This window comes from Gekko japonicus, unplaced genomic scaffold, assembly GCF_001447785.1.
Source record: "Gekko japonicus isolate JY-2015 unplaced genomic scaffold, Gekko_japonicus_V1.1 scaffold358, whole genome shotgun sequence".
In the NCBI taxonomy this organism is placed as follows: Eukaryota; Metazoa; Chordata; class Lepidosauria; order Squamata; family Gekkonidae; genus Gekko; species Gekko japonicus.
The window spans coordinates 361,923-377,060 of NW_015161962.1; the positions used below are offsets into that span (position 1 = coordinate 361,923).

Genomic DNA, 15,138 nt, shown 5'->3' on the forward strand with positions numbered 1-15,138 from the left:
AAGACACTGTTCCCGCCTCTTCCTAGGGGCTCTGCCCAAATCCCCACCTGGGCCCCGCAGGCCTTCCTCTCACCTGCTCCCCTCTCAGAGACGGTACTGAGGCGGTCTCCAGCAAGGGGTTGGGGAAACCTGCGGGAGTCAGTCTGTTTTCAGAATAAACCTGTCTGCAGGGGTGGAGGAACTGGACTGTTTCCTGCAGTGGAAAGAAGGAGGGACTCCAGTGGGTGGGAAGGGCCTCGTCCCACTTGGCCACACAACTTGTGGGATGTGGCCGTGGCTCAGTCCTTCAGCCTGGCCTGTCTCACCAGGTTGCTGTCAGGGCAACGCGGGGAGGGCTGAATCGTAAATACGAAACGTTTTGCTCTTGTGTTTTCCCCCCTCCTTGAGAGCCAGTCTGGTGTCGTAATGAAGTGCGCGGACTCTAATCTGGGAGAACCGGGTTTGATTCCCCACTCCTCCACTTGCAGCTGCTGGGTGACCTTGGGTCAGTCACAAGTTCTGTCAGAGGCCTCTCAGCCCCGCCTGCCTCGCAGGGTGTCTGTTGTGGGGAGGGGAAGGGAAAGGAGTTTGTAAGCCGCTCTGAGACTCCGAGTGAAGGGCCAGGGGCATAAATCCAATCTCTTCTTCTTCTTCTTCTTCAAAGGTTTGGTTCAGCGATGCGTCATCATCCAGAAAGACCAGCATGGCTTCGGCTTCACTGTGAGCGGGGACAGGATCGTGCTGGTGCAGTCTGTCCGGCCAGGTGAGCAGAGGCCTGAGTGGGAGTGGGCTTGGGGCTCTGGTTCTGTCCGGTCAGGACCTGGATCCAGGTGGAAACGATTCTTCTGGGTGCGTGAGAGAGAGAGAGAGAGAGAGGCCTGCTTTCCGTGTGGCACACTTTTGCTGGGAGCCTGGCTGTGTAACCTGGCTGTGGGGTGGCTGGCTGTGCCCTGCCCCCCCCCCCAGGACTTACCGGTGTGTTGAAGGAGATGCTGCCCATCTGTGCGAAGCGCTGGAGCAGGGCTGGGCAGAAGGCTGACTCTGGATCGATGTCCGGGACCCTCCCGGAGTGCCTGCTGGGGTCCCTTCAGTCTGGGCCTGCGTGGAGAAATGCCCGTCACCCTAGAAGGAGTTGGCGCCCAGCTGCAAACTTGTAGCTGGAAGACAGGAGGGGGCCGGGAGATGAGCTGTCAACCCCAAGCACAGGACGCTTCAGTGCTTACAGCTGCAAATGTCTCTGGCCAAAGTAGGACAATAGGTTAACATCTGGTGCCTTACTAAGATGTCACATCACCGGGGGCAGAGGCCTGGACAGCCAAACGGCTAAGTGGTTTTCTGTTTTTTGAGGCAGGAAGATCCGAGCTACACTGGAGGGGTGGGGTGGGGGCAGAGTCAAAATTCCCAGGACACAGGAAAGACGTCTCTCCCATCTTGCTCTTCCCTATGGGTGTCCGCAAGCCATGGAGGACTCAGGCTGTGGTCACACGGTCATTTTGATCGTGTTTCACCGCTGTTCCCTCTCGCATTTAAAATTGCTGATCAGACGCCCACATCCGCCTCCTGCACCGAAGTGGGCTCACTTGCGTGATCCTCCTGGTTCCCTAGCGAGTTTTCCAACACCGGGAAAATCAACTACTTTCTGGGCACTTGTGCTTTGAATCCACGATTTGCCTATCTGGATAGCCATCTCTTGCAATGATTGCGATTAGGTCGCTTGAACGTCCTTCTTCCGGTATTATTTTGTTTTTGGGTTTTTTTGCGATTTTCACCACTGTGCGCATGCGCAGATAATGTTTGTTTTTTTTAAATTGTGCCGCGCCACCATTTGGGCTGCGCGGCTGTCTGGACAGTGCCTGGAGCCTTGTCGCGCAAACCAAGCGGTTGGGCAAGGGATGTGTGATCATCTGAATCTGCTTAAAAATATCCCCGATCAGATCTACATTGGGAACAAATGGCGGTACGCTTGCCGTGTGCCCACAGCCTCAGTCTTTCCTTAGGACTCCATCTTGCCTGCGTGGCAAGGAACAACAGGGAGAACCATGGGTAATGATCCGGCAGTATCAGGAATCACTGGCCTACCTAATTAAACATTGTTTAGGATCAGAATAGAGCTTAGGGCTTAGAGAGGACTGGGTGTTTCCTGCTTTTCTCAGCCTGATGCTTGGAAGACACCGTGCGTAACTCAGTTCCGTGTATTAAACTTGCTCATATTTTGAATGCTTGCAGACTTATCTCTGTAAACACACCACACCTATTTGGTTTTGCTATCCAAAGATCGGTAGAAGGGAAGGGCAGCGGGCAAACTCCCACTCCTTGAATTTGATAGCTTGAAATCGCAGCATTGCTATAGATTGTTAGAGTTGGAAGGGATCTTGCAGGTCATCTAGTCCAACCCTCCGCACAATGCAGGAGATTCACAAATACCGCCAGTGACCGCCGTTCCACGCCCAGAAGATGACAAATAACCTCCAGGATCTCCAGCCAAACTGGCCCCAAAGTGGGAGGCATGGCAGCTCAGGGGTTTGGGGTCCCGTCCCCCATGTCAAGTCACAGCTGACTTAGGGCCACCCTGTAGGGTTTTCATGGCAAGAGACGTTCAGAGGTGTGGTTACGGCAACTGGCTGGTGCCTCTAAATGGCAATGCAGGAATAGAGTGCTGGGTGCACAGAGCGATTCAGGGAAAGATATGCTGTGATTTGCCGGGGGCAGCATTTACTACCCAGTTTGGGTTTTGGCGCCCCTGGGCGGGAAGGCGGCAGCATCGCCAAGTGGAGACTCTGGGCGACTTCAGGGTTTTCCAGACTCCCAGGAACCCGGAAGGACGGGGCTGGCAAGTCCGCACCTTTGCAGCCTGCGCTCTGCAGAACTGCCTCATGCCCTTGGAACGGTGGGAGTCCTGCGCTCAGGAGCACGGGGCTGTGTGGCCTTCACAGATCCAGAGTCTGCCCTCTGGCCCTCGACTCTCTTCCTTGGTGAATTTAAAACACCCCTGTGGGCCCGGGAGGATGCCGGGTTAGAGAAACAAGCCAGGTAGACTGTGCAAGCCAGGAGATGCCTGCAGCTGCCTCATTATTTATTTTAATCAGTCAGTCAATCAGTTAATTAATTTGACTTTTTGGCCGCTCTCCCCCGGTAAACCGGGCTCAGAGCGGCACACAACACCATAATAAAGCATCAATTAAAATCAGGTTAAAACCAATAGCAAACAAAAATATGGCTTGAGATGGCTGAAAGAACTAAAAACGCCGCTATCTCACCGGGGTGGGGTGGGGGTGAGGTGAGTCCCAGGATGAATCTGCCACCGTCAACCAAATGCCTGGCGGAATGTCCTCTGCTTTGCAGGCTCTCCTGTGGAGCTGTAACGCGTCCCGCAGAGAGCACGGATGTTGTCTGGCAGAGAGGGAGGCCATGGCTCTGGCCGAGGGCAGCCGGACCCGTCTCTCTCTCGGGCCAGGGGGTCACCAGTAGGGTTTGACCGGCAGAGCACAGTGCTCTTCTGGGGCTGTGCCAGGTGGTCCTGGAGGTACGTAGGTCCCTGACCGTTAAGGGCCTTGGAGGTCAACACCAAAGCCTTAGACCTGACGTGGGACTCCACCGGAAGCCAGTGCGGCTCACGCAGCACAGGACGGATTTCATTTGTTTATTATTTGCATTTATATCCTGCCCATCCTGTGGGCAGGCTCAGGGCAGGCAACGTTATTAGAATAAATACAATTTCAGTTTAAAACATTAAAACACGATAAAACATTATAACCACTAAAACAACAGGTACTGCTTGGAACAGCGTCAGTTGGCTATAAAATTCTGGCCCGGTGGTTTTGTTGTTGTTCAGTCGCACAGTCGAGTCCGACTCTTCGCGACCCCATGGACCAGATCATGCCAGGCCCTCCTGTCTTCCGCCGTCCTCTGAAGTTGGCTCAACTTCATGTTCGTTGCATCTATGACACTGTCTAACCATCTCATCAGGCTCCTGCCAGGCTGTTAATCATCCGGCTGCTGGTGATGTTAATATTAAGGCCAGGTGGAGAGAAAGGGCTCTTTGCATCTATGACACTGTCTGACCGTCTCATCCTTTGCCGTCCCCGTCTTCTTTGACCTTCAGTCTTTCCCAGCATCAGGGTCTTCTCCAGTGAGGGCTCCCTTCTCATTGGGTGGCCAAAGTATTTGAGCTTCAGTTTCATTATCTGGCCTTCCAGGGAACAGTCAGGGTTGATTTCTTTTAGGACTGACTGATTTGTTCTTCTTGCAGTCCAAGGGACTCTCAAGAGTCTTCTCCAGCACCCTAGTTCAAAAGAATCTATTCTTCGTCGCTCGGCCTTCCTTCTAGCCCGGTGGTACAGTGGGTTAAAGGCCAGTTGTCGGTGGTCAGTGGGCAGGTGACAGACGGGTGAGAGCAACCTCAGGGAGGCCGTATGTGGACGCCTGCTACCTCAGCCGAAGGCCTGGCAGAACAGCTCCATCTTGGAGGCCCTGTGGAATTGGAGGAGATCCCGCGGGGGGGCCTGGTCTTAAGCGGGAGCCTGTTCCACCAGGCGGGGGCCAGGGCAGAGAAAGGCCCTGGCCCTGGTTGAGGCAAGGCGGGCGTCCCTCGGGCCGGGGGCCACCAGGAGGTGTTGATCTTTTGAGCGTGCCGCTCTTCGAGGCATATATGGGAAGAGGCGGTCCCGTAGATACGTTGGTGCGCAGAGAAGTGCGCAGTTTCCCTGTGAGGACCCGTGTGCTGCTGTGTTCTGTACCAGTTGGAGTTTCTGGATCAGCCTCAAGGGTCGGCCCACGTAGAGTGAGTTGCAGTAGTCCAGCCTGGAGGTGACGTTTGAATGGAACACAGTGGCTCAGTCGGGATGGGGCCGATGTGAAGCTGGTTGCCTGACCTGGGCACTGAGTCAGGTCCGGGACGACACAGGTGCTGAATAATACCGTTAAGACCCTTCCCACAAGACGATTCCCCCCAGCGAGGGGAAGAATCAAAAACTTCTTTTTTGATGCAAACCTCAGAATACTTGTTCCCCCCTCACTGTCAGTCTTCAGGAGGCCGTTGGTTTTATTTAGGATGGCCTTTGATCAGTTTAGTTTTTTCTATTTATTGGCTGTCCTTCCGTGTGATTTTTAAATTGCGTTTTTAATGTGTTTTTATGGTTACTGTTTTGGTCATATTGTAAGTTGCCGTTTTACCCATCAGGTCGAAAGGCATCCAGTAGACGTTTTAAATGAGCAAAATCCATAAATCTGTCTCTAAACCTCTGCAGTCCTTTCCAGGCAGAGGTTGGAAGTGTGACTCCCCCCCCCCCCGGGTGTGTTGTGTTTGTTTCTACAGGGGGAGCCGCGATGAAGGCCGGGGTGCAGGAAGGGGACCGGATCGTGAAAGTGAGTTGTGGGACCCCAGAGACCCCCCCCTTCCCAGAGCCCACTCTGCCCCGAGGTAGCTTTGTCCAGCCAGCCGGTGTCTTTCCCCGAGGAGGACGTCAGACGGAGGGGGCGCTCCAGCGAGAGAAGGACGGGCCCAAGGCCGCCCAGTGACCCTGAGGGCTGACGAACAGGGACTGGCCCCTGGCTGCTAGGGAGGGGCGGTGGCTAAGAGAGTCCTTGGTTCGAACCTTGCCCGTGCCATGAGCTCTCTCAGGGAATCAGAACAAAGTTTTGAGTCCAGCGGCACCAACAGAGTTTAATTCTGGGTATCGGCTTTCCTGTGCATGCCCACGAAAGCCCAGAGGAGCTGGTTGGCCGCTCCGTGAGACGGGAGGCTGGACTGGATGGACCCTCCCTGGTCTGACCCAGCAGGGCTCTTCTTATGACTCTCCTTTTTTCCCTTCTGACAGGTCAACGGGACGATGGTGGCCAACAGCTCTCATCTCGAGGTTGTGAAACTCATCAAATGTGAGTGTGCCGAGGGAGGGGTTGTTTCCCAGAAGTCTGTGGGGATCCTCGGTGAGAAGACTGAGCCCCCTCCCACCCTTGTCTCTGCCTCTCTGCTGCACGTGGCCTCTGGGGGTTGGCTCGTGTGGCCCCGTCTGACCAAAGTCCCTCCCTGTCGCTCTGGTCTTCTCCCCCTTCCCAGCGGGTGCTTACGTGGCTCTCACTCTCTTGGGCTCCCCGCCTCCCTCCGCGGGCCTCCTGAGTTCCCAGCAGGATGGAGACCAGACTGGGGCGCTGCAGGTCGTACCGTCGTGTCCCCCACCGCCGCCTCCGCCGCCACTCCCTCCCCCTCAGCGCATCACTGGCCCGAAGCCCTTGCAGGTATGGCGGGCAGGTGCCTCCTTCCGTGGGGTGGGAGGGCGGGGGGAGACACCCCCCCCCCGGGCAGGCCAAGGCAACTTCTCCGCCACCGCTTTGCTTCCCACGCCAGGATCCGGAAGTCCAGAAACACGCCACCCAGATCCTTCGCAACATGCTGAGGCAGGAAGAGGCGGAGCTACAGGTGAGAATGGCGCTGCTGCATTCTGGGACCCTTGCTGGTAGCAGACCAGGTTTCTTGGCCTGGTGATCCAGACCCTTGTTTAGAACACAAGAACACAAGGGAGAAGCCAATGTTGGGTCAGGCCAGTGGCCCACCAAGTCCAACACTCTGGGTCACACAGTGGCCAAAAACACCAGGGGCCACCAGGAGGTCCAGCAGTGGGGCCAGGATGCCAGAAGCCCCCCCCCCCTGTTGCCCCCCACCCCAAGCACCAAGAATACAGAGCATCACTCGCCCCAGACATAAGAACATAAGAGAGAAGCCACTGTTGGATCAGGCCCATGGCCCCTCCAGTCCAACACTCTGGGTCACACAGGGGCCAGAAAATACCAGGGGCCCTCAGGAGGTCCAGCCGTGGAGTCAGAATTCCAGAAGCCCTCCCACTGTTGCCCCCCACCCCATGCACCAAGAAGACAGAGCATCCCTTGCCCCGGACCGAGAGTTCCTATCTGTACCTTGTGGCTAATAGCCACTGGATGGACCTCTGCTCTTAACATAAGAACATAAGAGAAGCCCCCTCCTGTGGCAGAGGGAATTCCACGTGTTCATCACTCTTTGGGTGAAGAAGGGCTTCCTGGCTCTTGCCACTCTACCAGCAGCCCCAGGCTGTGCACAGGTAGATGCTCCTGTGAGCTAGAGAATGTCGAAGGACATGTCTCCATTCTGAGAAGCAGCATGTTGCAGTGCGGGGAGAAAGGGGCAAGACCCCCAGAAGTCCTCTGGACTTCAGCCACCCATTTCCACTCGTCTTCCTCTCTCTGTTCCTGTGACCAAGGCTCCCTCTAAGCTGTGGAGAGTCTTGTGAGCAAAAACCCTACTTTGTGAGCTCCTGGCATCAAAGTTGTGAGCCAGCCATTTGGCTCCTGCATAACTTAGTCTGCTCTGGAGCCCTCCTCCCTGAGCTAAGACAAAAAAGTGTCCGCCAGAGGCTAGGAAACTGTTGAGCTAGCTCACACTGACTCAGCTGAGAGGGAACACTGATTGTGACTTGATTTGGGTGAGGGGCCTTTGGGCTGGATCCGGCACCCCCATTCCGCTGGCAGGGGCACTTTTGCCTGGCACTCCGGGCACCTGAGGGAAGCACTGCTGCCAGCCGATCTGCTTTGCGATCCTGGGGTGCCTCAACAGAGGCTTCACATCCCAGTCTCAAGATGTCCGGCTGGCCTCGACCAGGGCCCCGGGGTCTTTTCAGCCCTGGCCCCTGCCTGGTGGAAGGAGCTCCCCGATGAGATCAGGGCCCTGCGGGACTTATCACAGTTCTGCAGGGCCTGCAAGACGGAGCTCTTCCACCGGGCATTTGGTTGAGGCAGTGGACGTTGTCCCCCCCATCCCCCCCAGCTTTTTTTGGCCAATCGTCCATCAGTGGCCTGATCCTGAGTGGACATCTGATTAGATATTGAATTGCTTTGACATCTGATCTCTCTGTTTACACGGTATTTTATGATATGATATTACTATGTGTAAATTGTTATTTTAATATTATTTTAATTGTGTTATTTTAGTCGCTGTACATCGCCCTGAGCCCGTTTGGGGAGGGAGGTATATAAATCTAATAAAATAAACACAAATAAAATAAATAATGCTCCCTCTAAGCTGTGGAGTCTCCTTGTGAGCACAAGTTCTACTTTGTGGGCTACTGGCATTCAAGTTGTGGGCGAGCGATTGGGCTGCTGCATAAAACAGTTTGCTCTGGAGCCCCATCCTTCCTGAGCTAAGACAAAAATGGGTGAGCCAGAGGCTAAAAAACTGTGAGCCAGCTCACACTAGCTCAGCTTAGAGGGGACACTGGTGGCCATAAGTCCCGCTGTGCACTCGGCATCCGGTCAGGCCGCACCTGGAGTCTTGTGTGCCGTTCTGGAGGCCTCCCTTCACAAAGGGCGTGGACAGAATGGAGCGGGTGCCTCTTGAGTTCTGCCATGGGAGGGCGATGGGCTGCTGGCTGTTCAAGACAGTCTCCGATCCTGGTGGTCAAAGGCCACCTGTTGTGGTCGCCAGAGAGGAGCTGCTGAACGCTGGTTCTCCTTGTTCTTCCGCAGCACTTTTACGAGGTCTACAGCCGGAACCCAGCCTCCCCTATTGAGGAGCAGATAGAAGGGGCTCGACGGAGGGTCAGCCAGTTGCAGCTGAAGATCAGGCAGGAGACGGGGGTCTCAGTGGTAAGTCAGTCAGGAGGAGCCCGGCTCCATCTTTTGCAACTCTGGTCCAGTTGTCTTGTGCAATGAATGGAGAGGGGCCGTGGCTCAGTGGCAGAGGCTCTGCTTGGCATGCAGGAGGTCCCAGGTTCAGTCCCCGGCAGCATCTCCAGTTGAAAGGACCAGGCAGGTTCCGGTTTTGGCGGCACAAATGGCGGTCGCACTCTCGGGACGCTCCCGGAGGCGACTCGCCCACGCGTGGTTGGGGGGGGGGATCCGCACAAGCCTTGGACCCTGGAGAGATGTAAAGAGGGGCTGTGGCTCAGTAGAGGGGCTGTGGCTCAGTGGAAGAGCCTCTGCCTGGCATGCAGAAGGCCCCAGGTTCAGTTCCTGGCATCTCCAGTTAAAAGGACCAGGCAGGAGGTGATGGGAAAGACCTCCGCCTGAGACCCTGGAGAGCTGTAAAGAGGGGCTGTGGCTCAGTGGAAGAGCCTCTGCTTGGCATGCAGAAGGTCCCAGGTTTAATCCCCGGCATCTCCAGTTAAAAAGGACCAGGCTGCAGGTGATGGGAAAGACCTCCGCCTGAGACCCTGGAGAGCTGTAAAGAGGGGCTGTGGCTCAGTGGTAGAGCCTCTGCTTGGCATGCGGAAGGTCCCAGGTTCAGTCCCCGGCATCTCCAGTTAGGGTTAGGGTTAGCCTATAGTGGGGTGGGGTCCGCCCCGGAGTCTCTGAGCAGGATCTCTTGGGGCCAGTCAATAGGAGGGAGAGGTGGTCTTCTGCGGGACCTTTCTCCCGGGAGCCCAGGCTTGCGGGGGTGGATTGTCCACCCACAGCTCAAGGGCAGAACCCTGTTTCCTCTGCCGGTAGGTCAGGCAGAGTGGTGGGGAGTGCCGTCTTCTTGACTTTCCTCCCGGAAACTCTCTGGCTCTCTAGGAGGAACCCCCCCCCCCTGCAGGAGGGGCGGACTGAGCGGGTCGTTTCCCTGCTCTGCCTGCCCCGTTTTCTTTTTTCTCTTTATATATAAATAATTTTTATTGTTTATCAACATATATCACAAACATCGAGAAAACCACACCAAAAAGCAGACAAAACAATTATCAGGAGTACAATCCAGCCGTAGTACTTAGAGTTTTTCTTTTTATTCAACAGTTGTGCCTTTTTGCACCTGCTCTGCTCTTTATACACGCACATATAATTACTGCAATTTCTATTTCTGATTGTATTTTCTAACGGTTATAATATGAATAATTTAAGATAGTTCTCAGTCCATTTATAAAGTCCTGACCACGTTTTCTTGAAAGTATCTTCTCTTTTGCCTTGTAATAACAAAGTTAACTTATCCGTGCACTGTTTACAGCGTATCGCGTCCGACGCTTTTTGCGTCGTTTCTAGTTTTTGCAATCCTAGTCTCATTGCGTTGCTCGTGAGATGCGCCGTGCTGCTCGATCACGTTGATTCGCGCTGTGCGTCATCCGCCCTGCCTCCCGGTGAGAGAGGCAGACCAGGAATAAAGGAAATGAACAGGAGGCTGCTAAAGGGGGTGCTTCGGCTGCCCCCAGTGTCAGCCCAGGGGCGGGGGCGGGGGGGGGGAGAGTCTGCAGGCGATGCCTTTGACGGGAGCAGCATAAATGGTCCAAAAACGGGCCTTTTGTGGCAGGCAGGTCTGGGTCCTCGCTGGGGGGAACAGGCAGTCTCTGTAAGGATGCAGGCAGGGCGGGGCTCTTCCCGGACCTTCCGGGGCACCAGGCAGTGAGGCTGAGCCCCCTCGGGTTGTCTTGCGGAGGCGGTGTGCGGAAGGGCAGGCGGGGAGGCTCCAAAGGGGAGGGGCCTCCTGGGGCCCCCGTGTGTGCTGTGGCCCCTGTTGCTCTCTGGCACCCCCTCGCCCGGCAGGAGGGACCGTGGCGCTGACCTCTCGGCCTTTCCCCCTTGCAGCCTGGCGATTCTGGCTCTGTCGGTTCCCGCGCAGCTGATGGTGAGTTGGGCCACGGGGGGTGGGGGGTGCTTCTGTGTCGGGTGTGTGCCACGGGCTGCTGCTGGGTGGGCTTGCTGGGGTTGGACACAAGGCTTCCCCTCTCAGCTGTGGAGAGTCTTGTGAGCGAAAATTCTACTTTGTCGTGAGTGAGCGATTCGGCTACTGCATAAATTAGTTTGCTCTTCTGGAGCCCCATCCTTCCTGAGCTAAGGCAAAGATGTGTGAGCCGGAGGCTAAAAAACTGTGAGCTCGCTCACACTAACTCAGCTGAGAGGGAACACTGCCTGCAGTGTTCCGTCTAAGCTGTGGAGTCTTGTGAGCGAAAATTCTACTTTGTCGTGAGTGAGCGATTCGGCTACTGCATAAATTAGTTTGCTCTTCTGGAGCCCCATCCTTCCTGAGCTAAGGCAAAGATGTGTGAGCCGGAGGCTAAAAAACTGTGAGCTCGCTCACACTAACTCAGCTGAGAGGGAACACTGCCTGCAGTGTTCCGTCTAAGCTGTGGAGTCTTGTGAGCGAAAATTCTACTTTGTCGTGAGTGAGCGATTCGGCTACTGCATAAATTAGTTTGCTCTTCTGGAGCCCCATCCTTCCTGAGCTAAGGCAAAGATGTGTGAGCCGGAGGCTATAACACTGTGAGCTAGCTCACACTGACTCACCTTAGAGGGAACATTGGTTGGAAAAGGTGCTTGGAGTCGGGATAGGCTTTCAGCCTGTGGCCAGTGTTCCCTCCAAGCTGAGTCTGTGTGAGCCAGCTCTCAGTTTTCTAGCCTCTGGCTCACACATTTTTGGCTTAGCTCAGGGAGGAGGGGGCTCCAGAAGAGCGAACTAATTCATGCAGAAGCCAAATTGCTCGCTCACAACTTCAATGCCGGTAGCTCACAAAGGAGAATTTTTGCTCCCAGGACTTAGAGGGAGCATTGCTGACGAAGAATGCCCCCCCCCCCAAGCAAGGATGGGAGGAGAAGGCGTGGCTTGGGCTGTTTTCCGGGGTGTGTGTGTTTGTCTGTGGGCAGTACTCTCCCGTGGCCTGAAGTGGGGGAGTGCAAACGGCCCCAGCTTGCTCCCTGGGTGCCAAAACCAGCCCTTCTTGTCTCCCTGCGGAGCCTTTCCCGGCATTTCCTCTCTTCCTCACATCTGCCCCTGCAGGGTGCCCGTCCGTGGACTCCCAGGATGGTGACAGCGGCTTGGACTCGGGTCCCGAGCGCTTCCCTTCCGTGAGCGAGGTGAGGGCTGCCGGGGAAAACGACCCTGGTGTGGACAGCCCCCCCCACCCCTCCCCGGCCCTCCCTGCCAAGGCCTTCCAGCACCCCTGGGGCCCCAGCGCCGACTGCCCTTTCTCCCCTGCGACGGAGCCGGTGAGTCTGCTGGGAGAGGGCTGGGCTTCTATTCGGAGCACCGCAGGCCGTGAGGACACCGGAGAGGAGGTGCTCCTGGACTCTCTTGCTTTTTTCTGATGCTGCAGACAGACAAACACGGCGACCCATCGAGCTTACACAAGGGGGAAGAAAGTCGAAAACGGCCCAGGAAGGGAGAAGGTGCTGTGTTTGGAACTGTGTCCACACAGAAGGTTTCTTCCTCTATTAGCCACAAGGTAGAGATTGGAACTCTCGGTCTGGGGCAAGGGATGCCCTGTCTTCTTGGTGCTTGAGGGAGGGGGCAACAGTGGGAGGGGCTTCTAGTGTCCTGGCTCCACTGCTGGACCTCCTGATGGCCCCTGGTGTTTTTGGCCACTGTGTGACAGACAGAGTGTTGGGCTGGGATGGGCCAGTGGCCTGATCCAACATTGGCTTCTCTCTTATGTTCTCATATTCTTCCGTTTCCTGTCTCCGTTCCCCTCTGCAGGGCACGGACGGAGGTGCTCTCAGGCCGCTCATCATCGGTCCGGAGGAGGATTGTGATCCGGGACACTTTAATAACAACGAGGTGGGTGCCTGGAGATGCCAGGGGGGGGGAGAGCCTTGGCTGTCCTGGGCCGGGGTGTGGGGGGCGGGCGGGCCTCTCTCCCCCCTTTCCCCGGCTCTGATCTCGGCCCGGTCTTTTCCCGCCCTAGTGCGACGCCCTCTTCCAGGACCTGGGGAGGCTGAAGTCCCGGCCGGCCCACCTCGGGGTTTTCCTGCGCTACATCTTTTCTCAGGCGGATCCGAGTCCTCTGGTACGAGCTGGCAGAGCGGCATTGCTGCCTTTGGCCTGGGTGGGCCTGGCAGAACGCGGGCCCAGCAGGCACGCCTCCCTCCGCCTCTGTGGATCCTGCCAGCGGGCCAAGGATGGGGTGTGAATGGCAAGAGCCGGGCACCGCGTGGCAGGAACGGAGGGCTGGGCTAGCGTGGAGGGGTGCCCCCCGAAAGACCAGACCAGCTGGCACCTCCTTGGTCCCTGACGGGGCGCTTGCAGATGTTCCTGAGCAGACATCGGGGCTTGAAGATGTGGGAAAGCCCCGGATGCCGAAGGGCCTTTGGGGCAGCTGGGTGGGACCAGTGCTCCCTCCAAGCTGAGTCAGTGTGAGCTAGCTCACAGTTTTTCAGCCTCCGGCTCACAGAAAAGCCAGAGTGTGAACGCCACGGGAACGAATGCTCGGCCTGGCCCGTGCCTTGGTGCCTGGCTGCCGTACCTTGGTGTAAAGGAGCCCGTCCTCGCCCACTTCCTCTTCCCCCGGCCCTTTCGCAACCTGCCGGCCTCTCTTACGTCTCCTGCTCTTCCTTCCTCCCTCCCTCCCCCCCCGGGCTCTCTCCCTCTCTCTGCCTGCAGCTCCTGTACTTGTGCGCCGATGTCTGCCAGCAGATGAACCCCAAGGAGGCGCGCGGGCTCAGCAAGGACGTCTGGAATATCTTCTTGGACAAGAGTGCGGTAGGAGCAGGCGGGAGGCTGGGGCCCTGGCCTCTCCACTGGGCAGAAATGGGGACCCACGCTCCCTCTGGAGCTGAATGTGTGGGGGTGGGGTGTCCCAAAAGAGGGGCCTGGAAGCCTCCCCCAGCTGGGCCCAGCCAAGAGCCGGGGCTGCCCGATACCACGGGGGCTCCGCTCCTCACCCGTCCAGTGGAGGGCCAGCGGGGTGGTGGTCGGTGGCAGCGGGGGGGGGGGTTAAGAGGGGCAGATTCTGGTCTGGAGAGCCGGGAGGTTGGATTCTCCACTCCCCCCCCCCAACATGGAACCTGCTGCTGGGGGACCTTGGGCCAGTCCCAGTTCTCTCTCTCAGAGCTCTCTCAGCCCCACCTGCCTCCCAAGGGGCCTGTTGTGGGGAGAGGAGAAGGAGATTGGATTTATCCCCTGCCCTTCCGTCAGAGTCTCAGAGCGGCTCACAAACTCCTTTTCCTTCCCCCTCCCCACAACAGACACCCTGTGAGGTGGGTGGGGCTGAGAGAGCTCTTTTGAGGACTGCCCTTGAGAGAACAGCTCTTGTCAGAACTACGGCTTGCCCAAGGTCATCCAGCAGCTGTGAGTGGAGGAGTTGGGAATCGAACCCGGTTCTCCCAGATTAGAGTCCGCCCACTTAACCACGACACCAAACTGGACGGGAAAGGTGATTGTAAGCCGCTTCGAGGTGCCTGAGAACAGAGGAGAGTGGGTTATAAAAACCTCTTCCCTGCCTCTTCCCCGATGGATGTGTTCTTTCCCTTCCTCTAGCTTCTGAGAGTGAAAGTCCCTGAGCAGTTGCTGGCTGAAATAGGTATGTTGAGTCCTGTGTGGGAATGCAGCCTACACACCGCTTGACGCTTAGCAGCTGACGGCTGTTGTGTGTGGCTGAGGGGGTAGGGGCAGGGGCGGCGGGGGGGAGAGAGCAGTTCTGCCCCCTCCCGTGTGTCCGGCGATGGGGCTGGATTGGGCCCCCACGGCAAAGGTCCCTGCAGTTCTGAGAGCAGATGGGATTGGGGGGGGGGCAGGCAGAGCTCGGCCGCTGGAGTGGCCTCCGAGGACAATGGATTGCGGGGGTGGGGTGGGGGGTTGCACATGCTCGGCAGGGGTCAGGCTGGCCAGTCCTGGGGCGGAGGGAGCGGGTGGCCCCAGATAAGGTGCTCTGAGCCGTTTGGAGGGCGGGCAGAAGTGAACGCGCTCCCGCTCACAGCTGCGCCTCCTTCACCCCCAGCCTTGAGCGCCCCTCCCAGTCCTGCGCAGTCCAAAGGGAGGAGCCCAGAGGGGCGATGCGCGTCCTACCTGGCTCCAGCAGCGTGGTGGGGGGTGGGGCCACAGACGTGCCAAAAGGACCCTGGGAATGAGGAGGAGGTCTTGGCCAGGCCTCCTCCTCCTCCCGGAAGCTACAGAGGGGACGGGCCCCTCCGGGCAGGCTCCTTAACGCCCCCCCTTCCCTTCCCTTCCCTCCCCTCCCTGGAATGGTTCCCCCAGAGTCTCGCCTGCGGAATGGGGAGGACCCTCGGAGCGCCTTCTCGGAGGTCCAGGAGGCGGTCATGCCGGAGATCCAGGAACAAATCCAGGATTATAGGTAGGTGAGCGTGCCTGCCCTGGGCTCGCTTCGGAGGGTTCGGAACAGGGGGTCTGGCCTGGCCTGGCGCGGAGTCCCTCCGGCAAGGAGTTCTCTCCTGTGACCGGCAGCGGTGCCCCCCCCCCCCCAGCAAGGGCTCCCGGACACCCCCGGGCCGGGGGGG

At 57.4% G+C, this 15,138-nt stretch overlaps 1 protein-coding gene across 1 annotated transcript in view; it reads left to right on the plus strand.

Moving 5' to 3' along the window:
- Nucleotides 1-15,138, plus strand: part of ARHGEF11 (Rho guanine nucleotide exchange factor 11) — a 61,139-nt gene that overhangs the window by 7,458 nt on the left and 38,543 nt on the right. Inside the window, exons 4-16 of the mRNA XM_015429552.1 lie at nucleotides 644-742; nucleotides 5,294-5,343; nucleotides 5,796-5,853; nucleotides 6,035-6,213; nucleotides 6,323-6,394; nucleotides 8,470-8,589; nucleotides 10,498-10,537; nucleotides 11,687-11,895; nucleotides 12,383-12,463; nucleotides 12,591-12,692; nucleotides 13,286-13,384; nucleotides 14,162-14,204; nucleotides 14,879-14,975. Coding sequence (XP_015285038.1) covers nucleotides 644-742; nucleotides 5,294-5,343; nucleotides 5,796-5,853; nucleotides 6,035-6,213; nucleotides 6,323-6,394; nucleotides 8,470-8,589; nucleotides 10,498-10,537; nucleotides 11,687-11,895; nucleotides 12,383-12,463; nucleotides 12,591-12,692; nucleotides 13,286-13,384; nucleotides 14,162-14,204; nucleotides 14,879-14,975 — 1,249 coding nt within the window. The remainder of the gene's footprint in view (nucleotides 1-643; nucleotides 743-5,293; nucleotides 5,344-5,795; nucleotides 5,854-6,034; nucleotides 6,214-6,322; nucleotides 6,395-8,469; nucleotides 8,590-10,497; nucleotides 10,538-11,686; nucleotides 11,896-12,382; nucleotides 12,464-12,590; nucleotides 12,693-13,285; nucleotides 13,385-14,161; nucleotides 14,205-14,878; nucleotides 14,976-15,138) is intronic.